Raw genomic sequence first — 13,023 nt, 5'->3', positions numbered from 1 at the left:
GGGTTGGGTTGGGTTAGGGTTGGGGTTGGGTTAGGGTTAGGGTTGGGGTTGGGGTTGGGTTAGGGTTGGGTTAGGGTTGGGGTTGGGGCTGTGGTTGGGTTAGGGTTAGGGTTAGGGTTGGGTTGGGGTTAGGGTTAGGTCATTCTATGAGTAATCTTTCCACAGGTATCAGGTCTGAACATACAGACGGAAGTGATATCAGACAGATCAGAACAGAGATAAAACACATGACAGGTATCAGACATGTTTTATTAAGACACAGGAGCAACATTCTGTCAACTCAAACACTGAAGTTTGCCTCTCAGCCATGTGACTAAATATCATAAAACAACCGTTTTCTAGTGGAATCTAGGCTGCGTTTCAATCCAACATGGTGCTATAGCGAAAATGACATTTAAAGGTAATTTCCGATTGAGCCGATATCTGCAGAGTTTAACTAGAATGTGAACGCAGGAATATTGCCTTTTAAAGCAACAGGAGAGTGAGTGGTCACGTGACAGTAGCCACATCATGAGTCTGTTTTCTGGTTCTCAGAACAAACAGCAGCAGCACCTTCACTGGGACCACATCAGTAAAGATGGGGGGTCTCAGCTTCCCTGCTGCTCTCTGTGTGTGATCAGTCCTTTAGAGATCAGGTCTGGAACCTCCACCGCCAGCCACGGACCCAACTACACACACAGAGAAAGAGTCAGTTAGTTACTGGACATGCAGAGCTGTGAGGAAGTATGTACACCCCTGAAAAGTTATTTTTGGACAGATGGATATTTGATCTTAATTTCAATACTATTGACAGATAAAGGTAACAAATAACACTGAAAAATTAAACTTAGCAATCTTTAATAATATAATAATATAATATGCCATTTAGCAGACGCTTTTATCCAAAGCGACTTACAGTCATGCGTGCATACATTTATTTTTTTTGTGTGTATGGGTGGTCCCGGGGATCGAACCCACTACCTTGGCGTTACAAGCGCCGTGCTCTACCAGCTGAGCTACAGAGGACCACACAATTAGAAATGCAATTTCTGATAGACAGTTACAAGAAACGCCTACATTAAGTTATTTCAGCCAAAAGGGGGCAACACCAGCTATTGTAGCTAGGGGAGTACTTATTTTTCCCGCACAAGGACATTTCATTCCTGTAGATTTTTGTTGAATAAATGATTGCCAAGTGTAGCTTTTCAGTGTTATTTGATAAATTAGGTTCCCTTTATCTGTCAATAGTATTGAAATGAAGATCAATTATCCATGTAAAAAAAAAGGGGTGTACTTCCTTCCTAGTAAAGTTAGTAGTAGTTAGTAGTACAGCCAAGTCTAATAACACAGAACTAATACACACACACAAGACACACACCAGACACACAGACACACACACACCAGACACACATACATCACACACACACACACACACACACCCACACCAGACACACAGACACACCAGACACACATACATCACACACACACACACACACACACACACCTCAGACACACACACACACACCAGACACACACACACACACCAGACACACACACCAGACACACACCCACCAGACACACACCCACCAGACACACACACCCACCAGACACACACACACACACACCAGACGCACACACACCAGACACACACACACCAGACACACACACACCAGACACACACCCACCAGACACACACACCCACCAGACACACACACACACACACCAGACGCACACACACCAGACACACACACACACCAGACACACACACACACCAGACACACACACACCTCAGACACACACACACACACACACACACCTCAGACACACACACACACACACCTCAGACACACACACACACACCTCAGACACACACACACATACCTCAGACACACACACCAGACACACACACACCAGACACACTAGACACACACACACACACACACCAGACACAGACACACACCCACCAGACACACACACACCAGACACACATACATCACACACACCAGAGACACACACACACACACCTCAGACACACACACACACACACCTCAGACACACACACACACACACCTCAGACACACACACACACACACCTCAGACACACACACACATACCTCAGACACACACACCAGACACACACCAGACACACACACACCAGACACACTAGACACACACACACACACACACCAGACACACAGACACACACACCAGACACACACACACCAGACACACATACATCACACACACACACACACCAGAGACACACACACACACACACACACCTCAGACACACACACACACCTCAGACACACACACCAGAGACACACACCAGAGACAAACAGACACACACCAGACACACACCAGACACACACACACACACACCGCACGTACCCCCAGGGCCATCAGGTGAGCCAATCCAAACTTTGGTACGTTCCGCGCCCACAGGGGTTTGAAGTGGTCCGTCAGACAAATCTTCCCCCCCCTGCAACAAGACAGGAACCATGTCACCCTTCACCAATCTCCATCACATTGGGCCATCTGTGTATTTAACTTACCTGTACATCTTGGCGGTTTTCCCATCCAGCTCTGGGATGGCGACCTCGGGGGCGGTGGACGGGTACGTTACAGGAATCTGACCAGACAGGAGAGACAGGTGTGTGTCAGTGTTTGCTGGACATTTGACCGGGCAGCATTTTTAATTTACCGGACATTTGAGACATTTACCGGCCCCATATGCATTGGGTGCATAAACCATTAGGGCGTCCACCCACGGTGCTCAGAATGACAGAAATCACCTTTAGATTATGGTCATTCATCTCAACAGAACATGCAAATCAAGGATGCAATGATGTGCGGTCTTTCTTACCGAATTCTGATGTGCAAAAATATTAATTGAAAAACATTTACTTTTCCTCAGCCAACAAGACGAGTAACGAACAGCAGGACCACTAGTCTGTCAATCTAATATCCCCCATAGTAGAACAGTCGACCTATTCTATTGGTCAGCTAAATAGCCTGTTCCAAACAGACTCTGGGCCAGTTGTGGGACGATCCCAAATTAATTCAACCAGTAGGCCTAGACTACATAACAATACATCTAAAGTAATGAGTATGATGCAATAGATCAGAACGTTTAGCTCAACATGGTGGTAAACTATTTTTTCTTCACATTATAAGTGCAGCAAGGCGCACAAGGCTGCAGACTACGGGTGAATGTTCCTTCCATAATTAGCGGGAAAACACCGTTGTCAAAAGGCCACCGCACATGCTAGCGGTTTCATGAGACAGAGATGAAAATATCTGTTAGAAATGTAGAAAGAGGAGAAACTAGCATGGGGTTGCTAATATGACTAGAGTTGTTCCTTTGGCTACCGGACAATGAAAGAAAGTTGATAACCAATTGAGCATGAAGGAAATAGGCTACTGGTTTCAATGGCACATGGAAGTCTTTATAAAATAATTGCCTCTACGTTTCTATGGTTGGATTTTACTTTGAAAGCAAGGTAAGACATGCCTCATAATCTGAAGTAAAACGTCCAGGTTTCAAACAATTAAAATGTATGTTTTCAAAATGCATACAGCCTCCAGCTCATTGCAAAGTGGTGTGTGACGTGCTGAAGGGTTAGCCTGGTTAGGGTTAGCCTGGTTAGGGTTAGCCTGGTTAGGGTTAGGGTTAGCCTGGTTAGGGTTAGCCTGGTTAGGGTTAGCCTGGTTAGGGTTAGGGTTAGCCTGGTTAGTGTTAGGGTTAGCCTGGTTAGGGTTAGCCTGGTTAGGGTTAGCCTGGTTAGGGTTAGCCTGGTTAGGGTTAGGGTTAGCCTGGTTAGGGTTAGGGTTAGCCTGGTTAGGGTTAGGGTTAGCCTGGTTAGGGTTAGGGTTAGCCTGGTTAGGGTTAGCCTGGTTAGGGTTAGCCTGGTTAGGGTTAGGGTTAGCCTGGTTAGGGTTAGCCTGGTTAGGGTTAGGGTTAGCCTGGTTAGGGTTAGGGTTAGCCTGGTTAGGGTTAGCCTGGTTAGGGTTAGGGTTAGCCTGGTTAGGGTTAGCCTGGTTAGGGTTAGGTGCTGCCTAGTTGCCTATGCCCTTGAGCTGCTGTTTGAAACATGTGATTGCATTTAGAATAGCCTATGTTTCACTCCACTGAACCCTAACTAACCCTAACTAACCCTAACTAACCCTAAATACCTAGTCCGCTGTTTGATGAGCTGTAGCAGCAGATCTCACGCTACATCGACTGGTATTTAAAAATCAATGAATAGGCAAAAATTCATTATTTTGCAATGGGATTATTATTATTTTTCTGACCATTTTATTTATCTGCTTTATATTAATTTTTGCCCAAAAGCCGGTTATTACCGGCTAACGGAAACCTTGGTGTGGTGCGTGTGGTTAGGGTTAGCCTGGTTAGGGTTAGGGTGGTGTGGTGCGTGTGGTTAGGGTTAGCCTGGTTATGGTTAGGGTTAGCCTGGTTAGGGTTAGGGTTAGGGTTAGGGTTAGGCTGGTGTGGTGCGTGTGTGTACTTACATCAAACTCCATGTCGAACTCATACTTCAGGAGGTCATGAATGTACCAGCACTTCCCAAACCACCTGGCAACACCACCACCCAGGATTGGTCAGTTGAAACACCACACAAGATTGGTCAGTTGACAACAACAACACACAGGATTGGTCAGATAACAACTAGATTAAAATTATCCAGAGTTTTAGTCGACTGATAATAACTAAAACTAACAAAGGATTAAATTACTAAATTGTAACTAAGACTAAAGGTGTGGTGTGGTGTGGTGTGGTGTGGTGTGGTGTGGTGTGGTGTGGTCTGGTGTGGTGTGTGTGTGTTAGTGTTGCACAGTATACCAAAACTTCGGTACTTTTTCGATACTAGATAATGCAAAATGGTTCAGTACTAACATTTTTGTTACTTTCGGTTCTTCTGTCAAATGTGTCTCACGTCGTATACTGATTGAGAGGATCAAGTCTGTCAACCAGCGCAGCCGATGTCCCCTAGCGTTAGCAACACCTCTTGCCTGCTCCACTTTCTCATTGCTAGAGCTAGCCTGTCCTGATGAGGAACCACTGCACTGGGAGTCTGGGCAGCATCATGTTAGCTCTCTAGCCTGTCCTGATGAGGAACCACTGCACTGGGAGAAGGGCAGCATCATGTTAGCTCACTAGCCTGTCCTGATGAGGAACCACTGCACTGGGAGTGGGCAGCATCATGTTAGCTCTCTAGCCTGTCCTGATGAGGAACCACTGCACTGGGAGTCTGGGCAGCATCATGTTAGCTCTCTAGCCTGTCCTGATGAGGAACCACTGCACTGGGAGTCTGGACAGCATCATGTTAGCTCTCTAGCCTGTCCTGATGAGGAACCACTGCACTGGGAGTCTGGGCAGCATCATGTTAGCTCTCTAGCCTGTCCTGATGAGGAACCACTGCACTGGGCGTCTGGGCAGCATCATGTTAGCTCTCTAGCCTGTCCTGATGAGGAACCACTGCACTGGGAGTCTGGGCAGCATCATGTTAGCTCTCTAGCCTGTCCTGATGAGGAACCACTGCACTGGGAGTCTGGGCAGCATCATGTTAGCTCTCTAGCCTGTCCTGATGAGGAACCACTGCACTGGGAGTCTGGGCAGCATCATGTTAGCTCTCTAGCCTGTCCTGATGAGGAACCACTGCACTGGGAGAAGGGCAGCATCATGTTAGCTCACTAGCCTGTCCTGGTGAGGAACCACTGCACTGGGAGAAGGGCAGCATCATGTTAGCTCACTAGCCTGTCCTGACGAGGAACCACTGCACTGGGAGTCTGGGCAGCATCATGTTAGCTCTCCACTCATGCTGCACAGAAGTTAACTCACTTGAATGATGCAACAAGGCATGTAGATATGTTGAAACTGTTAATTACCATTCGCAAAACAATGTCCATTACAGGCTATAACACTTTACAATGCAATAAAATACTGGTGGCTTCCAGCTTTGAAGGCTAACTTCCCTTGCTTGTGTACAGCTGAAGCCAACATCAATTCACTACCCTAGAACTTTGTTTTTGACCATGACGCAAAATATGCTGATTTTCAGAACTTTGTTAATTCACTTGACTCAGAGATACTGAAGAAAATACAGTGGCCAAAAGTATGTGGACACCTGCTCGTTGAACATCTCATTCCAAAATCATGGGCATTAATATGGAGTTGGTCCCCCCTTTGCTGCTATAACAGCCTCCACTCTTCTGGGAAGGCTTTCCACTAGATGTTGGAACATTGCTGCAGGGACTTGCTTCCATTCAGCCACAAGAGCATTAGGTGAGGTCGGGCACTGATGTTGGGCGATTAGGCCTGGCTCGCAGTCGGCGTTCCAATTCATCCCAAAGGTGTTCGACGGGGTTGAGGTCAGGGCTCTGTGCAGGGCAGTCAAGTTCTTCCACACCGATCTCGACAAACCATTTCTGTATGGACCACGCTTTGAGCACGGGGGCGTTGTCATGCTGAAACATGAAAGGGCCTTCCTCAAACTGTTGCCACAAAGTCTAGAATGTCATTGTATGCTGTAGCGTTAAGATTTCCCTTCACTGGAACTAAGGGGCCTAGCCCGAACCATGAAAAACAGCCCCAGACCATTATTCCTCCTCCACCAAACTTTACAGTTGGCACTATGTATTCGGGTAGGTAGCGTTCTCCTGGCATCCACCAAACCCAGATTCCTCCATCGGACTGCCAGATGGTGAAGCGTGATCCATCACTCCAGAGAACGCGTTTCCACTGCTCTCGAGTCCAATGGTGGCGAGCTTTACACCACTCCAGCCAACGCTTGGCATTGCGCATGGTGATCTGAGGCTTGTGTGCGGCTGCTCGGCCATGGAAACCCATTTCATGAAGCTCCCGACTAATAGTTATTGTGCTGACGTTGCTTCCAGAGGCAGTTTGGAACTTGGCGGTCCCGTTCTGTGAGCTTGTGTGGCCTACCACTTCGCTGCTGAGCCGTTGTTGCTCCTAGACGTTTCCACTTCACAATAACAGCACTTACAGTTGACCGGGGCAGCTCTAGCAGGGCAGAAATTTGACGAACTGACTTGTTGGAAAGGTGGCATCCTATGACGGTGCCACGTTTAAAGTCACTGAGCTCTTCAGTAAGGCCATTCTACTGCCATTGTTTGTCTATGGAGATTGCATGGCTGTGTGCTCGATTTTATACGCCGGTCAGCAACGAGTGTGGCTGAAATAACCAAATCCACTAATTTGAAGGGGTGTCCACATACTTTTGGCCATGTAGTGCATCTCTGCCTCACCTCTCCTTCACGGAACCAACTGACTCAAAGCTGTGGATGATGTCATGGGTCTTAAAGAGACAGCTGCACTTTTATAAAAGAAGAGATCACTTATTCCAAATGGAAGGGAAACCTTTCAACAGTAGCCCCGTGAAATCAGCCAAAACAAGCTCAATAACTCAATGTACACACCTATTGAGTATGCATTCACCTGTATTGTGAATAGTCTTAGGCTACATCTTGATTTACCCAGTTTATTTATAGAGACTTAGCATTCAGATAAATGATTTCCATTACGTTATGTAGTTAGATTGGTAAAAACAAAGTCAAATTAATTGTATGATTGATTAATGCATACATTCAAAAATGTCAAATGTAATGATATTGAACTCTCCAGATCTGTCTGGATCAAGCACCATTCTGTGACTGGCTAATATACCTTCTTTACTTGCCTTGGTATCGTTTTGGTATCGAGTATCGTGATGGTATCATTTTGGTATTGAGTATTGTGATGATATTGAGTATTTTGATATTAAACCTGGTATCGAAGTCAAAATTCTGGTATTGTGACAACACCAGTGTGTGTGTAAGACCTGGTTCCCTCCTTGTTGGACTCCAGGCGGAACCAGTCGTTGTCTGCTGTCTTGTTGTTCTCCACATACTGTCAACAAACAAACAACATATTAACAACAACCAAACAGCAGGATTCATATAGTGTGATAAACGCCTTCAAGGTAGCAAAATGATTCACACTTCTAACACGCTCTCTGTATGCTAGCTATAGCGGTCAGCCTTGGTCCCTCTCCCTGTCTGTCTTTAGGAGGTATAGCTCTGTATGCTAGCTATAGCGGTCAGCCTTGGTCTCTCTCCCTGTCTGTCTTTAGGAGGTATAGCTCTGTATGCTAGCTATAGCGGTCAGCCTTGGTCCCTCTCCCTGTCTGTCTTTAGGAGGTATAGCTCTGTATGCTAGCTATAGCGGTCAGCCTTGGTCTCTCTCCCTGTCTGTCTTTAGTAGGTATAGCTCTGTATGCTAGCTATAGCGGTCAGCCTTGGTCTCTCTCCCTGTCTGTCTTTAGGAGGTATAGCTCTGTATGCTAGCTATAGCGGTCAGCCTTGGTCCCTCTCCCTGTCTGTCTTTAGGAGGTATAGCTCTGTATGCTAGCTATAGCGGTCAGCCTTGGTCTCTCTCCCTGTCTGTCTTTAGGAGGTATAGCTCTGTATGCTAGCTATAGCGGTCAGCCTTGGTCTCTCTCCCTGTCTGTCTTTAGGAGGTATAGCTCTGTAGGCTAGCTATAGCGGTCAGCCTTGGTCTCTCTCCCTGTCTGTCTTTAGGAGGTATAGCTCTGTATGCTAGCTATAGCGGTCAGCCTTGGTCCCTCTCCCTGTCTGTCTTTAGGAGGTATAGCTCTGTAGGCTAGCTATAGCGGTCAGCCTTGGTCTCTCTCCCTGTCTGTCTTTAGGAGGTATAGCTCTGTATGCTAGCTTTAGCGGTCAGCCTTGGTCTCTCTCCCTGTCTGTCTTTAGTAGGTATAGCTCTGTATGCTAGCTATAGCGGTCAGCCTTGGTCCCTCTCCCTGTCTGTCTTTAGGAGGTATAGCTCTGTAGGCTAGCTATAGCGGTCAGCCTTGGTCGTATAGCTCTGTAGGCTAGCTATAGCGGTCAGCCTTGGTCTCTCTCCCTTAGGAGGTATAGCTCTGTAGGCTAGCTATAGCGGTCAGCCTTGGTCCCTCTCCCTGTCTGCCTTTAGGAGGTATAGCTCTGTAGGCTAGCTATAGCGGTCAGCCTTGGTCGTATAGCTCTGTAGGCTAGCTATAGCGGTCAGCCTTGGTCTCTCTCCCTTAGGAGGTATAGCTCTGTAGGCTAGCTATAGCGGTCAGCCTTGGTCCCTCTCCCTGTCTGCCTTTAGGAGGTATAGCTCTGTATGCTAGCTATAGCGGTCAGCCTTGGTCTCTCTCCCTGTCTGTCTTTAGGAGGTATAGCTCTGTATGCTAGCTATAGCGGTCAGCCTTGGTCTCTCTCCCTGTCTGTCTTTAGGAGGTATAGCTCTGTATGCTAGCTATAGCGGTCAGCCTTGGTCCCTCTCCCTGTCTGTCTTTAGGAGGTATAGCTCTGTATGCTAGCTATAGCGGTCAGCCTTGGTCTCTCTCCCTGTCTGTCTTTAGGAGGTATAGCTCTGTATGCTAGCTTTAGCGGTCAGCCTTGGTCCCTCTCCCTGTCTGTCTTTAGGAGGTATAGCTCTGTATGCTAGCTATAGCGGTCAGCCTTGGTCCCTCTCCCTGTCTGCCTTTAGGAGGTATAGCTCTGTATGCTAGCTATAGCGGTCAGCCTTGGTCTCTCTCCCTGTCTGTCTTTAGGAGGTATAGCTCTGTATGCTAGCTATAGCGGTCAGCCTTGGTCTCTCTCCCTGTCTGTCTTTAGGAGGTATAGCTCTGTATGCTAGCTATAGCGGTCAGCCTTGGTCCCTCTCCCTGTCTGTCTTTAGGAGGTATAGCTCTGTATGCTAGCTATAGCGGTCAGCCTTGGTCTCTCTCCCTGTCTGTCTTTAGGAGGTATAGCTCTGTATGCTAGCTATAGCGGTCAGCCTTGGTCTCTCTCCCTGTCTGTCTTTAGGAGGTATAGCTCTGTATGCTAGCTATAGCGGTCAGCCTTGGTCTCTCTCCCTGTCTGTCTTTAGGAGGTATAGCTCTGTATGCTAGCTATAGCGGTCAGCCTTGGTCTCTCTCCCTGTCTGCCTTTAGGAGGTATAGCTCTGTATGCTAGCTATAGCGGTCAGCCTTGGTCTCTCTCCCTGTCTGTCTTTAGGAGGTATAGCTCTGTATGCTAGCTATAGCGGTCAGCCTTGGTCTCTCTCCCTGTCTGCCTTTAGGAGGTATAGCTCTGTATGCTAGCTATAGCGGTCAGCCTTGGTCTCTCTCCCTGTCTGTCTTTAGGAGGTATAGCTCTGTATGCTAGCTATAGCGGTCAGCCTTGGTCCCTCTCCCTGTCTGTCTTTAGGAGGTATAGCTCTGTATGCTAGCTATAGCGGTCAGCCTTGGTCTCTCTCCCTGTCTGTCTTTAGGAGGTATAGCTCTGTATGCTAGCTATAGCGGTCAGCCTTGGTCTCTCTCCCTGTCTGCCTTTAGGAGGTATAGCTCTGTATGCTAGCTATAGCGGTCAGCCTTGGTCTCTCTCCCTGTCTGTCTTTAGGAGGTATAGCTCTGTATGCTAGCTATAGCGGTCAGCCTTGGTCTCTCTCCCTGTCTGCCTTTAGGAGGTATAGCTCTGTATGCTAGCTATAGCGGTCAGCCTTGGTCTCTCTCCCTGTCTGTCTTTAGGAGGTATAGCTCTGTATGCTAGCTATAGCGGTCAGCCTTGGTCCCTCTCCCTGTCTGTCTTTAGGAGGTATAGCTCTGTATGCTAGCTATAGCGGTCAGCCTTGGTCTCTCTCCCTGTCTGTCTTTAGGAGGTATAGCTCTGTATGCTAGCTATAGCGGTCAGCCTTGGTCTCTCTCCCTGTCTGCCTTTAGGAGGTATAGCTCTGTATGCTAGCTATAGCGGTCAGCCTTGGTCCCTCTCCCTGTCTGTCTTTAGGAGGTATAGCTCTGTATGCTAGCTTTAGCGGTCAGCCTTGGTCCCTCTCCCTGTCTGTCTTTAGGAGGTATAGCTCTGTATGCTAGCTATAGCGGTCAGCCTTGGTCTCTCTCCCTGTCTGTCTTTAGGAGGTATAGCTCTGTATGCTAGCTATAGCGGTCAGCCTTGGTCTCTCTCCCTGTCTGTCTTTAGGAGGTATAGCTCTGTATGCTAGCTTTAGCGGTCAGCCTTGGTCCCTCTCCCTGTCTGTCTTTAGGAGGTATAGCTCTGTATGCTAGCTATAGCGGTCAGCCTTGGTCTCTCTCCCTGTCTGTCTTTAGGAGGTATAGCTCTGTATGCTAGCTATAGCGGTCAGCCTTGGTCTCTCTCCCTGTCTGTCTTTAGGAGGTATAGCTCTGTATGCTAGCTATAGCGGTCAGCCTTGGTCCCTCTCCCTGTCTGTCTTTAGGAGGTATAGCTCTGTATGCTAGCTATAGCGGTCAGCCTTGGTCCCTCTCCCTGTCTGTCTTTAGGAGGTATAGCTCTGTATGCTAGCTATAGCGGTCAGCCTTGGTCCCTCTCCCTGTCTGTCTTTAGGAGGTATAGCTCTGTATGCTAGCTATAGCGGTCAGCCTTGGTCCCTCTCCCTGTCTGTCTTTAGGAGGTATAGCTCTGTATGCTAGCTATAGCGGTCAGCCTTGGTCCCTCTCCCTGTCTGTCTTTAGGAGGTATAGCTCTGTATGCTAGCTATAGCGGTCAGCCTTGGTCTCTCTCCCTGTCTGTCTTTAGGAGGTATAGCTCTGTATGCTAGCTATAGCGGTCAGCCTTGGTCTCTCTCCCTGTCTGTCTTTAGGAGGTATAGCTCTGTATGCTAGCTATAGCGGTCAGCCTTGGTCTCTCTCCCTGTCTGCCTTTAGGAGGTATAGCTCTGTAACAGTTAGTAGTTACCCACTGGGCAAAAAACTGCTTGAATAAACGTTTCCACATAATGTCAACCCCAAAAAATGTAATGTAATGACGTTGAATCAACGTGGGAAAAGTCGCCTTTTTTTTTGCAACCTAAATCCGATGACATGGTGACATTTTTTGTTGATTTCGCGTTGAATTCAAACGAGTTCACAACTCAACCAAGTGTAAATCAAAAGTAGACGTTGAACTGGTTAGTAGGTGGATCGCTGAGCTCCAGCTGGTGAACTGTCAGTGAGCGACACGTCGTTAGTTAGCTAGCAGCTCTCCTGTTCTGTTTTACCGGCCCCTGTCTGTCTCCGTCCCGGTCTCACCTTGATGAGGGCCAGGTACTCCTCTCGGAGCCGCTGCACCCAGAGTTCCTTGTCCCGGGGACCGGAGTTGGTCTTGAGCAGCGGGATTTCCGACACAGCCCTCCGAGTCGCGTCGTCCGCCATCATGCTCTGGAAGAGAAAAGGAAGCTGACGTCACGGATAGAGTGAGAGAGGAAATGGATACATTTACATGAACACCCAGTCAGTGCTCAGAAAAATACTATTTGATGGATACAATAACAAGACCGCCCAAACAACCCCATTACCACTGTTTAAAACACAAATCTGAGCGTTTCGGAGATGTAAATAAAAACGAAAAAACATGTCGGTACCAAACTACTTGTTCCGTGTTTTTAGAGGGAAGTACGTGGCTGCGGACATTCGGGGGAATGAAGTTGCGGTTGCACATTTGTTGGAGGTGGTCCTCAGCTCTCAGCATCTCCATCCTCCCAGAAAACCTTCATCTGTTTCGGCTCCTTTAGATTCTCTCTCTCCGTTCCTCCGGCTCGTCGCATCGGACGTAAGTAGGACCGCAGAGAGAGAGAGAGAGAGAGGGGGGGAGAGAGAGAGGGGGAGAGAGAGGGGGAGAGAGAGAGAGGGGGGGAGAGAGAGAGAGAGAGAGAGAGGGGGAGAGGGGGAGAGAGAGAGAGAGGGGGAGAGGGGGAGAGGGGGAGAGAGAGAGAGAGAGAGAGGGGGAGAGAGAGATGGTTTGCATGATGTAGCCTCGCTATGACAGCCTAGCTAGAAGCTACTATACTTTGACTGTACTAGTAAGGTCACAGGAACTGCTCGGCAGAAGGAGCCTTCAGAGCAGAGGAGCAGATGTCTGTTTCTAAAGAATACACAACCTCTTGTCCAGGGGTATTTAAATATTACCCTAGAAGGTCCGGACTACTGCTAGTTTTCTGTTCTACCGGATAGTTAATTGCACCTACCTGGTGCCCCACGTCGAAATAAGTCCTGA

At 47.9% G+C, this 13,023-nt stretch overlaps 2 protein-coding genes across 2 annotated transcripts in view; one reads left to right on the top strand and one right to left on the bottom strand.

Moving 5' to 3' along the window:
* Window positions 1-230: 230 nt before the first annotated feature.
* Window positions 231-12,197, bottom strand: LOC311099992 (ubiquitin-fold modifier-conjugating enzyme 1). Its single transcript, XM_084140719.1, has 6 exons — window positions 12,060-12,197; window positions 7,824-7,891; window positions 4,495-4,558; window positions 2,535-2,611; window positions 2,371-2,461; window positions 231-668 (listed from the first exon to the last, which is right to left on the bottom strand). Exons 1-6 carry the CDS (start codon window positions 12,183-12,185, stop codon window positions 588-590), a joined length of 507 nt encoding a protein of 168 aa, XP_083996845.1. The 5' UTR covers window positions 12,186-12,197; the 3' UTR covers window positions 231-587.
* A 313-nt stretch (window positions 12,198-12,510) lies between these two features.
* Window positions 12,511-13,023, top strand: part of LOC311099991 (mitochondrial import receptor subunit TOM40B-like) — a 22,753-nt gene continuing 22,240 nt past the window's right edge. Inside the window, exon 1 of the mRNA XM_084140718.1 lies at window positions 12,511-12,579. The gene's annotated coding sequence lies outside the window, so the exon portion shown is untranslated. The remainder of the gene's footprint in view (window positions 12,580-13,023) is intronic.

The sequence above is a fragment of the Coregonus lavaretus genome, assembly GCF_964263955.1.
Source record: "Coregonus lavaretus genome assembly, chromosome: 24".
Classification (NCBI taxonomy): Eukaryota; Metazoa; Chordata; class Actinopteri; order Salmoniformes; family Salmonidae; genus Coregonus; species Coregonus lavaretus.
The sequence above is the reverse complement of the archived record's forward strand: the minus strand, read 5'-3'. Positions and strand labels throughout refer to the sequence as shown.